Here is a 16,467-nt window from a genome sequence, read left to right on the forward strand (position 1 = left end):
CGCAGAAATTGGGACACAGCAAAAAGAACGGACTCTCGTCCCAGTTTCCGCGCGGGCAGACTGCGAAAAACCGGTGCGAAAAGCCCACAGGGACATTGATACATTGGTCAATTTCTGTTTCACACCAAAACAAAACAAAAAAAAAATAGAGGAAAAAAACGCGCGAAACTCTCAACGTTCAATGGAATAAACGTGATGGAACATTCTAAGCCTGATGAACAAATGAGAATGATCAGTAAGTGACACAGGCATACTTGGAAATAATCCGAGTGCTCCTATCAGGAGTCGAAGCTAGGACCTTCCGATTACTAGTTCGGATGTTCTACCACTGAGCTAGAGGAGACAAATCCGAGTGCTCCGGATAGGAGCACTCGGATTTTTTCCGAGTATGCTTGTGTCACTTACTGAATAATACATCATTCTCTCAAAGTTTAATAGCCAACTTCAAGGTACTTACATATCTCGAAGGTTCTTCGTTGTTCATGTCGTTCATGTGCGTGGGAATAATTTTTGTTCCATTAGCTGCGTCACTGTAAGGCTTCGGTAACTGACCACGAAATTCGGAACGAATAAATTGGAGATGCCATCTAGAAAAAATTATTACGATCACGAAAATTATTACAGTGCGATGCGCCTTACCGTGGCCACCCAACAAACCTTTTTTTTTTTTTACAAGTTAGCCAATCAGGATACGCGAATTTGATTAACGGTCACGCCTCTTTGCAAAGTCCAACAGGCAAGTGACGCAACAACGAATTATTGAAAACATGTCGTTTTGTAATTTATGGCTAACTTCTAAAAAAAATTTTGTTGGGTGGCCACGGTAAGGCGCATCGCACTATAAACTCAATAAAATCAGCAATGGGTAACTCCATTTTTATTTACTAATTGTCGCAAAATAATGCGCCCTAGGAGTGGGGCTTCAGGATTGAACTTGTACGCACCTTTCTGAAGGTAAGAAGAAGCTACTGGGATATCTGTACCACTCCTTGCCAACACACAGGTTGAAGTGCTTGTCTGCAGGGAAGGGTTCTTCAAGCGTGGAGGACATGTGATTCAACTCAAGATACAGGTCCAGAGGAGCGTGGTAACCTACACAACAAGGCAGGTGTTATTAACTCCTGGATCATTGGATAATGCTACTCCAGAATTTTGATTGGCTTAGCATCCATGGCATATCAGCCATGATTAAAAACTGGATAATTATACAATGTAATTCCAGGGATTTGAATGGCTTAGTGGCCATGGTATATGAGCCATTATACCATGCCCGGGAAATAGCGACCATTAAATTGTCTTCTGGTTGTTCTTGCAAAGCGAAATCAGTAAGATCTAGCAACATTTCTTGATAATTTTTAATAAAGCAATTATTCCACTCACACTTGTTGGATATGAGATGATTATAGCCGGATCTATCATCTAATATCCAACGCGCGCTCGGGGACTAATTTTTAATTATACCATGCCAAAAGCCAATCAAAACTCAGAAATTCTATTATCCACTGATCCAATTTTTAACAATAAAGAAGATCTGGGCACTTTCTCAAGTCTGGTTTTCTTAGTTTGCAAAGTTTGCAAAGTTTGGCTTAATATGGCGTAAATTAACATCCCTTGCCTACTACTGTAGTCACTGCACTACTCCAGTAATAAGAGCGGATTCAATTAAAAGTGGTAAAAAACAAAAACAATGTAACTAATCTGACGAATTTCAGCAGATGTAAACAATGCAATAAAGCAATCAGAACTCGAAGCAAGTGCATGCAGCCGGCGCCAGGCGCGGGAAAACGCATAAGAGCAAGTCACGATTGGTTTTGGTTTTGTTTCTCGTTGGTGGAGAAAATGGCGCGAGTTTTGCGAACCAATCACAGAGCGTAGTAAAGCAAAATCAAAGCACACGCGAAATTATTTTCGACACTCAATTGAAAACCGCTCTTATTTTATAAATAATGTAAAGTGAATGACAAAAACGCAAAATTGCTGCCTGTAGTCCATGCATTTCTTGCATTTCTTGGAGGGCAACAGACAGTCTCCACTCTCCACCAAATATCGTTTCCCAATCCAGCCCTCCCGTCCAGTAAAAAGCAAACGCGTTACTAACATAAAAAAAAACATCACTTGGCTCTTACCATAATAGAGGGCACTTGATCTTGAAAGAGAAAGTAAGGAAAAGACGACACTTATGGAAACAGCAAACCAAGTTGACGACGCAGAGTAATGATGCTTACTATCACGGAAAAACATGTAATGGAACAATTTCTGCAGAGATAACCAATGAGCATATATTTAATCAGTGTTAATATCATTGTTCCTGAGGAACTTAAAGTAACTGTGATATGCTCTAAAGGAATGTTCAAAATACTTAACAAACAAGGTAACGACTCAAGATGGCGTTTATTGAGGGGAACACTGCCAAGTGCGGTAGCTTACTCACTGCGACTTCCGATTTGCGTGACAAAAACAACCTCATGCTAGATAGCACGTGCTGGATCAGACAGGGGTATTGGTTAACAGGCGATAAACAAAAGCAAAAAAGACGAGAACAAGCTTGGGGGAAGTTGCTGCGCAGACTTAACCGCACCTCGCATAATGTTAACATTAAAAGTCTCAGATACGATTTTGCTAGAATTAGAGTGCAACGAACTCAACCGGGACCACCCAACATTGATCAGCCAATCACAGGTCACGTTTACAACAAAGGAGTCTGGCTTTGCGGGAGTTTGTAAGCCCAATCAAAAACGACAACATTTCTTTAAATTTCAAAGTGTCGTTTTTTTCGGTGGCCCCGATTGAGCTCGTTGCACTGTAAGATTCATAATCACATTTTACAGTTAACATGGAAACCACCTTACAAAAAGGCCATTAAATGTCTACTGTTCAGCTTAAATGTTTTCTCACTTAAAGACTGGACAACAAGTAGCCTATTCTATTTCTAGCCTTCTCAAGCTCGTTAATAATAAGCCAAGAAATCATTTTATATTTTGTTTGTCCAAGCATTATCATCCAGAAATGAACAATGCCAAACATTTTTGTACATGTAGTTAAAGTAATAGTAATATCAACATCGACATAAATATAAATATTGATATTATTATTAAATAACTATTACTTTATTATTAAATTAATATAATCATTGATATTAATATTACTGATATTATTATTGTTATTATTAATATTAATATTAATATTAATATTAATTTTAATAATCATAAATAAATGCAGAAATAACGGTGCACATACTTGTGCTTGTGTGAGAGTTACAGCTCCAAAGAGACAGAAGAAAGGATAAATAGGAAACAGAAATCTCTCCTCCTAGAACAAGACAAAAAATAGATAAAATTTTAAAAAATGAAAATAAATAGAGTAATTAAGAGAAGCAGTGTCTGCTGCGAGACTCCTTAAACCCTAACATCTAAGAACAAATCCTCAAACTTTTCTTATGGGAGCAAAGTGTGTAGAAGTTATTAAAATATCAAGAAAATTCGCCTTGGGTGATCATATCCTTGATTCTCATGACGTCGGGTTGAATAAAAATTGATATTACCGGGAGAAATTTGACGCTGATCACTGTTAGGGCTTATAAGGTTAAAGCATAAGAATAGATGAAGTTACCTTATGAGGTCTGGTGAAGAATATTAGAATCCATATGTACATTCCTGATAATGCCAGCCACACTGGTAATGCAGATGATGGAACTGAAAGAAAGGTGCACAGTTTTAATTTAACTCCAGCCTAAACAAATTCCATTATTGTTGCACTCTGCTCCCAGATGAATTGACCTGTGCATTCCAATTGCTCGCACAAGCAGCCATAATTTCCAGATGGACTGCCTTTCTTTTATTGCAATTGAAGGGCTGGGAGCATATCTAGCCTACAGAGTAAGCACATTTCAGAATATTTTTTTTTGTTTTAGCTCAGATTCACGGTTTTGCATGTGGCCTTGAATTCCTTCTGGAAAAGGTGTTCCAATGTTTTATCTGCTGCTCTGTGTTTCGTTTTGTGATAAAAAAAAATTCTTGCCCACAATCAAAGGTTTTTACTGCAAACGAAGCACCAAACAGCGGAACTGATAAAAACCTGTAGCAGTGTTTCCTGAAGGAATTCAAGGCCACATCCACTTAGTGGATCATGCAGGGTCCAGGCCCTGTTTGAAAGGGGTGCCTCTATAACCCATGCAGTGTGCAAAATGGGATAGAATTAGATCAAAACACAGATAGCAATAAAATCCAAGTACCGATCAGAAAGGGTGGAAAAAACTGAATAGAAATTCCTAGTTAAAATTACATTAGTGACTGCAAAGATTTAAGAAAGAGAAACAGCTTAATAAGTTTTATGTACATGTATATGAAAGGTGTACTATTGTAGTAGAACTTGGTTTGTGTATGTGTACTTTTCAAATAATATTTAGTTTAAATATTTTTTTTCCTTTTATCCACTTACATTTCTTTCCTTGCGCTTGTGTAGCGGTCACCAACTTGACAAAAATCTGTGATAAAGATATTCACATAAGGTTGCCAGGCATCGCATTCTAAATAAAAAACATTTGACTTTCAAGAGAATATGATTGTGTTAACCGGCAACAGACATACAAGAAGATGAACTGGTAAAATACCAAAGTGAAGGTGGCAAACAACAGGAGCAGTAGGCCTACTTGTGAAAACAATACCCAATAAATATATTTCTGACCCACCTTACCATCTTTCAGTGCTGCAGGACATTCTCAACCTACTACTACAGTCGACTCCCAATAACTCGAACCCTCGCTAACTCGAACCTCCTGCTAACTCGCACCAATTTTCCTTTCCTTTCAGGTCATTTTCTATATAATTTTACCCTCGATAACTCAACCCTTTTTCAATTTCCCTTGAAGGTTCGAGTTATCAGGAGTTGACTGTACTGTACATGTGATAACTTTGCAAATAAGTGCTCCTCAAAAAGTTGCCAAAGGAGAGCTTGTTACCTCTCCATTACATAACAATCACAATACTCACACAAGCTGGCAGGGAGGCCAGGGCCAGAGGAAATACAACATTGAAGTTTAGAAATCCATTAAGAAAATAGAATGTCCAGGGCTCTACACCTACAAGAAAAAAAATCGAGAATGCTTGAGAGTATGTTTTACTTGAACGGACTACTACAACATCCCAGTGAGTAACAACTCATCTGTTGCTTCTTCTGGGCGATGATTCATTTAAACTGTCAATATTTGCTACTGATTTATTGTCTTGGCATCCAAGATCGAGGAATAAACTTCACTTTGCTTATGATCTGTCTTCCTACCTAGCCGATGTGTTATCTCCCTTAACAGGGAAATCAGAGTATACAGTTAACAACTCAGCTCATTTCGTGTCCACTATCAATGGTGAGAGGGTACTAGAGAGCGAGATCATGGTGTCTTTTGACGTAGAATCACTGTTCACAAACGTACCTATCGAAGGCGCCGTACAGGCCGCGTTACGGAAACTAGAAGCTGACCCGTGTCTTGCTAACCGCACGACTTTAACACCTGCACAGATTGCGGACCTCTTGGATTTCGTTCTAAGATCCACATACTTCCAGTATGATGGATTAATTTACGAGCAACAAGAGGGAGCAGCCATGGGGAGCCCAGTATCCGCTGTCATAGCTAACCTCTACATGGAGGATTTTGAAGAACAAGCTTTGACTTCTACGCCTTGTATACCAAAGATTTGGAAACGCTATGTGGATGACACCTTTACCATCTTGAGTCGAGACAAAGTTGACATTTTCCTGCAACACCTCAATAGTCAACAACCAACGATCCGCTTCACTATGGAAACTGAGACCAACAACACCATACCCTTTCTTGACACGTTGGTAACTAGAGATTCGGATGGCTACCTCTCTACCAGTGTTTACAGAAAGCCTACACACACTGACCAATACCTAGCGTATGATTCACACCACTCGCAATCTGTAAAACGCGGTATTGTCAAGTGCCTGTACGATAGATCGAAACACCTCATAACTAAACCATCAGTTATCTCGCAAGAAAAGAGACACCTCTCATCAGTTCTTGTTTCTAACGGTTATCCGTTTTCGTTTGTGAAAAACATTATGAAAACAAAGAAACAAACAGCCACAAAAGAACCAGTGCCTGAAATTAAATCTACTGCGGTGCTACCATACGTCAAAGGGTTATCAGAGGCTCTTCGCCGTTGCCTACAACAGCAAGGCATACGGACAGTTTTCAGATCTGACACAACACTTAGATCACACCTAGTGCGACCAAAGGACACTGTCGACCCTGCAAAACAAGACGGAGTAGTCTACAAGATTCCCTGTGAGTGTGGCAAGGTCTATATTGGAGAGACGGGAAGATCTATGCATGAAAGGATTAAGGAACACGATAGAGACATACGGCTTGCTCGAACCCAATCCTCCGCCGTTTCAGAACACAGCAATGCGACGGGCCACCATCCGCTCTGGGATGAGGTTAAGTTTATTGACCGAGACCCACATTGGTACACCCGTAGGGTTAAAGAGGCTATTCACATAAGACTTCACCCTGACAACATCAATAGGGATAATGGAATTGAAATTCCGGAAGCGTGGATGCCCACGATCAAACTACACAGCAACCGATCAGTACCAAGGCGGACGGCCGAGGGAACAATTTCTACTCTGAACGACGGGGATCGAAATCCTCCAATCAACAACAGCCTAAGAGAGGATCGAAACGCAACAATCAACACAAACCAAGGTGCTACTTATACTGTCACGCAATCAGTCGACACCATCGCCTGATGAAGACCAGCAGCATAGCGGTTGAAACGTCGCGATCCACATCTTTGTGACTCAATCGTGAGACAAACGATTAACTCATCTATCATTTTAAACCACGATGACAAACACCTTTCATAATATTTGTATCCCTGTTTGCACCTAGTTTCTGGAAACAACAAGGCCATCGTTGTTTGTTATTACTAACACTAATTTATCTGTTAAGACATACCATAGAGAGTTGGGCCTCCTTTCCCAAACAAATTGTAGAACACGATACCCAATGGTGCAATCACAGTTTTGCCATAGAACAAGGAGTCTATATACACTAAAGGTCCCTGTAAAAGCAATAATTTCAGACCATTAAAATGAAAAATAATTTAGACATTTAGAATTATGTTTAGGACAAACGGTAAACGGCAGAGAATGACCATGTGACCATGTTTATCCTTCATTTGCTGCTCACAGTTTTCAGTTTCTTGGTAAAATTGAGTAGTTTTGTGTTAGCATGAAACACTAGTCAGAATTATTTTGCACTGTTCTCATCTACGTACTCATTTTTTTCTAGAAAACATAAAAGCAAATCTCACGTTTGTTGTTTCCCATTAACACGATTCTAAATCTCTCTAATTTGTCTTTCCTAACAATTGTATTAACTTAATGACGTAAACCTTTTTGTTTTGTTTTGTTTTGTTTTGTTTTCTTTCTTTTTTGTCGGGGGACGGGGGAAGGGGGGTCAAGGACTTCTTCAGTAAAATGTCCTTAACTTAGTGAACATTGTTTCCTCATAGCCCACTCACTTTGAAAATGAGTGATGGCCTGGGTCGAGAGTAACTGCTCAAACGATTGTGGGATTGTTTGGAGGGATGCTTAATGCAATGATAATATTATAGCCAACGTCCCCCCAAACCTTCCCACAATCACTTGGGCAGCTACTCTGGACCCAGGCTATCACTCTTTTTCAAAGTGGGCTATTGATGATTGTCATTATTATCATAATCATCATCATCATTGCTATTATCAACAATGAAATGACTATGAACATACTTAATTGAACACAAACATACCTTATCAGTGATTTTACAAGACAAAACTTCAATACACAGTGTAACATTGAGCTATGATTATTAATGACGAGTGATGCTTAACCCATGCAAAATAACAACAACTTATGAAGTCAAGAAGTATGACACAAATAACTGCATGGATAAAATGAAAATTGTACAGGGAAAAAAGACAGGGTAACCCAGGGTAAGACTGCTCTGGAGACACTAGACCTGACATTTTGCAATTTGGCTTGTAGGAACACTATTACTTAATATAATATACTGGACTTGATCTGACTTACCAAAAATACTATCAGTGATATAAGGCACAGCTCTAGAAAATAAATTATTCTTCTTTGTCTAACTACAATATCCCAAGCAATAGGCAATCTGAAAGAAAAATGAAAGCAGGAAATCAATGCTTACATCTGGTTGACCAAACACTTTGAAGTTGTTGGGGGTGTTCATAAATTAAAGTGATAAATGACTGGCCACTGAGGCAAAAGAGAGATTGTTCCACAAGGCCCCTAAACCCTTTTAACTTCAATAATTATTTTGTCTTGAGGTAGTGGATGCATATTTGTGAGAGTGACTATTCAAATGAAAGCTATCAAGCATCACTTTTCTGTAGCACTTGTTTATTGCGCTGTACAAGGTAACTGGGGAGGTAATTGGGGAGCAGAGATGGTGCAGTGGTGAGAGCACTCGCCTCCCACCAATGTGGCCCAGGTTTGATTCCCAGACTCGGTGTCATATGTGGCTTGAATTTGTCGTTGCTGCTCATTCTTGCTCTGAGAGGTTTTCCTTCAGGTACTCCTTTTTCCCCTCTCCTCAAAAAACCATAATTTCCAAATCCGAATTTGATTTGGAGTGTGTCCTCATACTGTTACATGCATTTGATCATGACACCTCACAAATTTACAATTTTAAAATTAATTTCTAACTCTTCATTATGATTGAAATGAAACATGCTGTTCTAGAAATAATTCACACTCTACCCATGGAAGGTTTTTGGTTTGCACCCTCACACTGCCCCCACCCCCCACCCCTTGAAAGTTCCAATTAAGCATCACATCTTCCTTAAAAACCTTTAACTTTTGAGACCTTCCCACCCCTCCCCCAATTCAAAAATGTGACCATTCAAAGGACAACTATGGAGCACTACTTTCTTACGGCACTGTGGTTTTTCGAAATTTTTATAGTGAAGTTTCCATAATAATTTATTTTTAATTAACAATTTTTTTTTGTTTTGACCTTCAGCCTTTCTGCAAGTGAGAGGCTTTAGTGCTGTACTTTAGCACTCTTAGACTTACATTAATTAAAGTGAAAATAAAATTTAAAGAGAAACTTTACCCAATGACTGCACTGAATGGCCAGCCAATCAGAGCTCCAGCTGCTGTGGCTAGCACGGCAACCTGTGATGGCAAAATAACACAATCAGATTTCCTGTCAACTCATTACTCAAGATTTACCTCTTGAAGGGCTGTAAGCTTAACAGTCTTATGTCAAATGTCTACTAGGCTGATTTACATGTTGCTCAAAAGTGTCTTGGGAATGTTTGAATGTGGCATTCAATTTAGTCAGAGAACTAGCCTCTAACGCAGACATCCTTAGGGGTTCGTCACGCGTTTCCTCCCCTAAGGACGTCTGCATTGAAGGCTATCAGAGAACATCACTCTGTGTTTTTTTTTTTTTTTTGCTGCATCAAGGCCACTGCCTAGCAGGTGCCCAGTAGCCTGGGCGGTCAAGAAAATGCTCTGGGTACCTAAATGTTTTGCAGCAGCACCCGACGCTTCACATGTTGGGCTCCTTGTGCTAATCTGGTGGCAATGAAATTACATTCTGTTCAACTCGACTGAAGAAGTTGAGCATAAATTTATGTGACCTTACCACATAATTTCCTGCAAACCATCCACCATATGATAAAAGCACCATGTACATTGCAAATGTGCTTGGGAGAAATGCTACAAAAAAGAAATAGCATACATGTAATATAATAACAATAATCATTATCATGATGTGGCTCACAACAGACTTACTGTTTGTACCTATGAGGTGGTGCATAAAGTCCTTTAGTGTGATCATTCAAGTCAAAGCTAATCAGTAGTGCTTTCCTAACATACTGTGCTGCTTATTTTGCTGTACAAGGTGGTTTTAACTTTTGATTTTATAGATGAAATCCTGGAGTGTGACCATTCAAATGAAAGCTACTGTGCAATACTTCAATATGGTACTGATTATTATGTGGTATAAATATCATTATTATCATGTGGTTCTAACTTTTGAGTCTGTCCATGAAATCCTAAACTGCAACCATTCAAATGGAAGCTACTGAGCAGTACTTTCCTGTGGTGCTATTTATTACGCTGTGCAAGGTGATTCTAACTTTTGAGTTTGTGGATGAAATCTTTAATGCAACCATTAATTATTTTATATGAAATCTATTGACCAATACTTTCCTGTGGTACTGTTTACTATGCTGTTCAAGGTGATTCTAACTTTTGATTCTGAGGATGAAATCTAAAGTGTGACCGTTCAAATGAAAACTACTGAACTTCCGATTACTAGCTCAGATGCTCTACCACTGGGCTACAGCAGACTCATAGTAGCTCAGACCATTAAACAAGGTTCACTCGTAGGATTTGAATGTCAATGAGTGATATATGTAAAAGAAATAAGAGGTCACATTGTTGGCCTGGTAAATGTATGAGAGATGAGTTTTTCAGTCAGTGAAACAGGATACTCCATACTCTGGCATATGCCGGTGTCACTAATTGAAAACTCCGTCTATAAAATTTGGCAATCATAAGATGCAATTTATCGTCAATAAGAGGACAGACATATACAAAACTGGGCCCAGTTATTCAAAGCCCGATTAAGCTAATCCTGGATTAATGTGAACTTTGATTCAAGTTTAATTACTAATTGATTAGTAAAGATTCTTCCAAAAAATTTTGCCCCTCAGTTTTGACTTAGAGTTTTCTTTACCGTTAGCTTGCAATTAGGCTCTATAACCACTTTTAAAAGGCGAGATGAAAACCTCAATTAAGTTTTAATCGTAGATTAGCGTTAATCGGCTTTCGAACAACCGGTCCCTGATGTTCGAAAATCCTGTTCAAGTTGGTTTCGATGTTTGATCATGGGGCTGTGGCCATAATCTTCTAAACGATCAACAAAAGTTTTGATTCATGAGTGATAATGATTAGATTTGTATTTTCATATTAATTTTTTATAACTAGCAACATTATTAAGAGCCCCTAGACAATTGATGTTCAAATACACACATACCAGCTGCTGATATAAACATTCCAGTTCCAAAAATCATGAAAACAGCAGTTATCCTCGATACATGATTTCCAAATTGTTTCATTATTCCCCTGAAGAGAATAAAATGATATCATAGCTTTACTGGATATTCAAAGACAAAGAATCTTTGTTTTCTACAAGGAAAACCCAATCATGTAATGCATAGGCCATTCCATGCTTCTAGCCCTTCATTTAAGGTGGCCGAACACAGTTTGCGTGCGCTTCACAGATTCTGTTAGTGATGCTATTAAGCGCGCGCTAGGGTTGTGGTAAGCAAATACTATCGACCACTCGATTTTATACCAAAAGGTAAGTTTTGCTCTTAAAATAACTTAGTTTCTCGTTTGTGAATCCTTCTTCATTTATCGCCGAACAAAGAAATTGAGTTCACAATGAGCTAAGCCTTTTTGTACGCCTTTCATCTTTCTGAGAAACCCTAATTAAAAGCCACGCATGCGCATTTGAACAAAAAAATGTGACTGGTTATTTTAATGGAAATAAACTGTTTTCTAAGGAACCGCTCGTTAGAATTTCGTGAAATTTGACAAAACAGTAGTTTTCTAAAAGCGTAACTTGCCTACAAACCAAAAACAAAATCTAACAGAGGGTATCTTCAAAAAACATTAAAGTGCAAAACCAACATTTACAGGAGATCTGTCTGTTAAAATTACATGAAAGCAGCGTCACTATGTCAGTATTTTGTGGGTTTTTCTGGATACAAAAAATGGAAAAAAATCTAACGAGCGCATTTTCTAAAAATTAAGAAAAACCATTATTTGTGGACGGTTAATAGCTTGCTGTGTTGCCATGGCAATGGCACCTTGTTCAACAAGAAGTATCAAAATTTATTCCTTCTTAGTTAATCTTGCACCATGCTAATTTCGGGTACTCAGAAGTACGTAGTTTTCAAATAATGTTTACTAACACCTGTGTAATGGAAAAACTGTGTTCGGCCACCTTAATTAGCAAGCACTCCCTCCTTGATAGGATACCATATGTTGACCAGTCACAAGCAAGGGTGCCGTGGGCGGATACCAGTTTTTCAAATTGATCCAATGTGAGTGTGACACGATATCAGTATGACATTTACCAATATATGGCATTTCTTTTAATATTAATACTGATACGATATTGTGATGTCATTTTTTAAGTATCCAACTGAACACTTTTCTAAGATGATATCACCTACACTCAAAAAGACTCTTAATGGTCTAGCGTCCAAGCTACAAACAAGTCAGCAAGACCACGTAAGTAAAGAGCTGTGATACTTTTTTGGAGCACAGTGCAACAACACATAAACAAATGGAAAAATCTTGGTTTACTGCACTAAAAAGACCTTCAAAATTCAAATGAGTGGCCAAGTGAGTAGTACTGAATGGGATGAAACAGCAAATATTTCTCCCAAGTATTAATATTTTTCAAGGAAACCTAGTATCGATGATTTTGAGTGATATCATTTCACTCTTAGTCACAAGCTTACCCTTGGCTAGTGGTTCACTGGAATCCATTTTAGGTGGCCTATAGGTGCCATAGGATTTGCTGTATAAATTTCAGTATTTTTATTTTTTTTAATTTATTTTATTTAATTCCTTTCTTTTTTTACTTCATGAATCCATCCGACTAAATGAGCAAATCAAGTTTGAAAGTCCAGTGGCCTGGCGAGCTCCAACAACTACCCTGCACAACTTTGATACATACCTATAAAAGTATGTCTCACAGCCTGCACACACTATTGACAAAACAAAGCGAAGAAAATAAAACACCAACAACTGCAATATAATGAAGAATAAATCATGTCATTATTTCACTTTTTAACCATTTTTTGTCCAAACAGGAGAGGGTAACATATGAAGGGATTCCCACAAAGGGGTGTATATCACTTTTTTTGGTGAAATTTTCTTTTTCATGGGATCTCGCTAATCTGTTACATATGGACTTGTTCTGACATGAAGAATGTTGTTCTGTGATTTTTTGCTTCGTTTTTGAGAAAAAAGGGGCCAAATAATCAAGTCGACGCTGTTTGAAAACCCACAGTTTACAAAGGAAGCCAACCAACCAAAAAAATCCTTGTATGGAACGAAGTCAGTGAAGCGAGCAATTCAAGTCACTGGCACATTAGGTACATGATACGATTCCAGTTTGACCAGTTTACTATGGATGGGAATGTTGGAATTAAAGCGTATATAACAGAAAAGTTTAAATTAGTTTTTGCTTGATCAAATCTTCATGTTATTCTTGTATGAAAATTGAAAAACAAATCCTGTTAATTTTTCTTTCTCTGGTTTGAGACATACCAAAAATGTGAAATTATACTTTGTATCCAGTGGGATACAACACCATACAGGACAGGAGACTGGGGATACCTGAACACCAAATTTATGCAGATCTTAAAGGTGATACCAAGGTCCAAGAAAAACACTGGTACTTTGAAATTCAAGTGTCTTCACTTTTATGTTGCACATTGCAGATTATTTCGGACCTTCCTTGGAGTTGTGCAGACCACTGTTGCTAAAATACTACATGTTTTCATTTGGTGCCACCTCTAGGGTATCTTTCGCTTAACATTGATCACTTGGTGACTTAACAACAACTATCAAAATTCCTGTGCTCTGATTGGCTGGTAGCTATTGTCTACAAGACCACAAACAACAAATTTGAAACTTCATCTGTCTATATTTCTGTTGTTATTATGGCTTTGGTACCAATTCTGCTTTCTATGTTTATCAACCAATCATATCTCAACTTTTCATAAGTATCATTTTAAATATTGTGTGGTTGACTCAGTCTGTGGCTTTTGCTTGCTTTGTAACACCCACTTTACTCAATACCAATTCTGCTCATATTTTTCCCATGCTATTGTAAAAGACAAATCAACGGCAGTTTTTAATGGTCTACAATTCTTATAGACCATAAAATGGTGCCATTAAAATGTTCAAAACTTGGCAGTGAAACCGCTCACCTGCAGCTCATGATTCAACTTGAGTTTTGAACATTTTATGGTGTCATTTTGTTTTAAATTAATAAGAGTACAGACCATAGAAAAATGCTGTCGATTTGTTTGTTTGTTGCTGTCACCGCAACTTTAACCAGCATAAACATACCTTATTGGCCTCAAATATCTGTATTTGCACCTTTCCAGGAAACGTGTGTAACAGCAGGTATGCATACGATCTGATGGCATACTTGGGAGAGTATTCCCATGTTTGAAAACCTGAGCCAAACATCAAGAAATGCATCTGCATTTTTGAGCAGAAAATTGATAAATAAAAACAAAAAGTTAGAATTCCTTGTATTCCTAAAAAAAAAAAAGACTGTAAAAGTTTCAACACTGCAGTTTCCCTTTGGAAATCTGCAGCTGCAATACAATCAGTAAAACAGGGTGCTTGTGCTTGCGCTTGCACTTGTACTTGCATCGCTAGTGAAAACCAGGCTTAAGTTACGTGAAGCACTGCAAAATGTACTATAACAAGAATGATCTTGGTTTTCTTACCGGCTCCCAATAATTGAATGTTTCATCACAGTCAGATATATTACTGAGAAAAGCAGAGCAGAACCTGGCAGACAGCAGCAGTTTAAATAATGTGTAAGGTCTTGGGCTCCACAGAGATTGTTCAGAATACACCAACTTTTTTTCACTGTGAAAAAAATTGCATATTAATCACTTTCACTCAAACTGGCTGATAAAATTATATTAGATATGAGCCTACAGTCAACTCCCTTTATTGCAAACATACTTGGGACTGCGAGTTACTGTCCTTAATAGCAAGATTTTGTAATTGTAGGATTTTATTTCAGTCAAATGTCTGTAATGTATTTTTGACGGGGTGTCCGTAATAGTGAGGTGTCCACAAGGCGAGAGTTGACTGTAACTACATAAATTAAAACACTGCTTGATTTTTTGCTTCAAGTTTAACTACTTCATGAATAGGGAAGTCAAGATTTTTAATTAAGGACGGTGCCTACTAATACCAAAGTATTTTTGCGCGGTTTATGACTATGTGGGAAAAGCAGATCTTAGAAAGGCCTATTGGAATCCAAAAAGAAAATTGGGGGTAACCACGCATTTTTCAAAGATAATTAAGCAACAATATCTCTAAAAAGCGCCAAAATATAAAGCAATGTATGGGATTTTTTCCTAAATTGAAATTTTTTTCCTGAAGCTTAATTTTCGCTGAAAAATGCATGGTTACCCCAAATTTTCTTTTGAGATACCAGAGGCATTTGGTGAGTTCTGCTTTCTCTGTATAGTTTTAAACCACGCAAAAATATTCCTGTATTAGTAGGCACCACCCGTAGGAAACCCGAGTATCCCGCGATGTGCAGAACGTATGTGCAGTAACAATAGTAGGCACTGTCCTTAAATGGGTCTGTTTGAGCTGTTTTGATAGACCCTTTTTAAATATCTAAATGACAGTTTTGCCTACCCTTTTTTATTAATATACTTAGGCCCATTAAATCCCTACCCTTTTATATACCTCCATCCTGAAAAAGGTACCCCTTTGGGCGGAGCCTCCATGTACAGTCCATTATAAGGAGTAACTTCCCTCCCCCCCTCCCACCACAAGGACTTAGGGTGTCCTCCATATGCCTTCATTACACATGTTCCTTTACTCTTTTGCCATTTTTAAGACTGCTAGCAGTCCCTTCCTTGATAGTTGAGAGGGTGTGTGAAATAGCCGAGTGAAAAAGCTGAAAACTGGAGCGAACAAGCGGAGGAGGGCTGGGAAAAGGCCCCAGTCTCTTCTCCTTTTTTTCTCCTCACTCCAGTCTCACTGCGCTATGCGCCTTTGGCTTTTTTACTTGGCTATTTCGCACACCCTCTTGATTATTCAGAAAGGGATTTAGCCAATTTTTGTCTGGGAAGAAAACTATTATGTTCTATTTGTGAGTACCCACACATTTTGTATTCCAAGGTAGATTGCAATCTCACCAAGTTAACCTTCTTCTTTAGATGGTAAAGGGCATCTGATTATGGTTTTTTTAACGCTCAATCCATCACTGACTTCTTTGATCGTTTATTTCATATTGTTTTAAATTAAAGCTTACGCTTACATAGTGAGATCATGTGACATAGAGGCACGTTTGAGCAAGATCAGAAGACCAAAGAGTGAATTCACAAACGAAAACGTGTACAGAGCAAAAGAAGCGCTAAAAGACAAAGAAAATGTAGTCTAAGTCTAGATCACTTACAAATCAACATCTCCTGATTTTGCAGAGTCCAAATCGGCTTCCGAAGTGGTTGTAGTGATGCCCGCTTTCTGCCTACGAGCGGCCATGTTGTTTATAAGCCTACGAACGAGCACGTGCTGTACAGCGGATTGCTTCGCTAATTTCTATAAAGTTCTGTGATTGGGCAGTTTTTTGTGGAAATCAG

At 38.3% G+C, this 16,467-nt stretch overlaps 1 protein-coding gene across 1 annotated transcript in view; it reads right to left on the reverse strand.

Annotated features, from left to right (window-relative positions):
• Positions 1-16,410, reverse strand: part of LOC146469025 (alpha-1,2-mannosyltransferase ALG9-like) — an 18,611-nt gene extending 2,201 nt beyond the window's left edge. The window contains exons 1-16 of the mRNA XM_085123642.1: positions 16,284-16,410; positions 14,584-14,728; positions 14,195-14,329; positions 12,792-12,862; positions 11,076-11,164; positions 9,678-9,751; positions 9,141-9,202; positions 8,090-8,177; positions 6,974-7,079; positions 4,989-5,077; positions 4,438-4,483; positions 3,610-3,692; positions 3,238-3,309; positions 2,127-2,256; positions 945-1,092; positions 458-587 (exon numbers count right to left, since the gene is read on the reverse strand). Coding sequence (XP_084979768.1) covers positions 458-587; positions 945-1,092; positions 2,127-2,256; positions 3,238-3,309; positions 3,610-3,692; positions 4,438-4,483; positions 4,989-5,077; positions 6,974-7,079; positions 8,090-8,177; positions 9,141-9,202; positions 9,678-9,751; positions 11,076-11,164; positions 12,792-12,862; positions 14,195-14,329; positions 14,584-14,728; positions 16,284-16,369 — 1,554 coding nt within the window. The 5' untranslated portion in view covers positions 16,370-16,410. The remainder of the gene's footprint in view (positions 1-457; positions 588-944; positions 1,093-2,126; positions 2,257-3,237; positions 3,310-3,609; positions 3,693-4,437; positions 4,484-4,988; positions 5,078-6,973; positions 7,080-8,089; positions 8,178-9,140; positions 9,203-9,677; positions 9,752-11,075; positions 11,165-12,791; positions 12,863-14,194; positions 14,330-14,583; positions 14,729-16,283) is intronic.
• Between the last annotated feature and the right edge of the window lie 57 nt (positions 16,411-16,467).

The sequence above is a fragment of the Pavona decussata genome, unplaced genomic scaffold (assembly GCF_977016875.1).
Source record: "Pavona decussata unplaced genomic scaffold, jaPavDecu1.1 SCAFFOLD_127, whole genome shotgun sequence".
NCBI classification, from domain to species: Eukaryota; Metazoa; Cnidaria; class Anthozoa; order Scleractinia; family Agariciidae; genus Pavona; species Pavona decussata.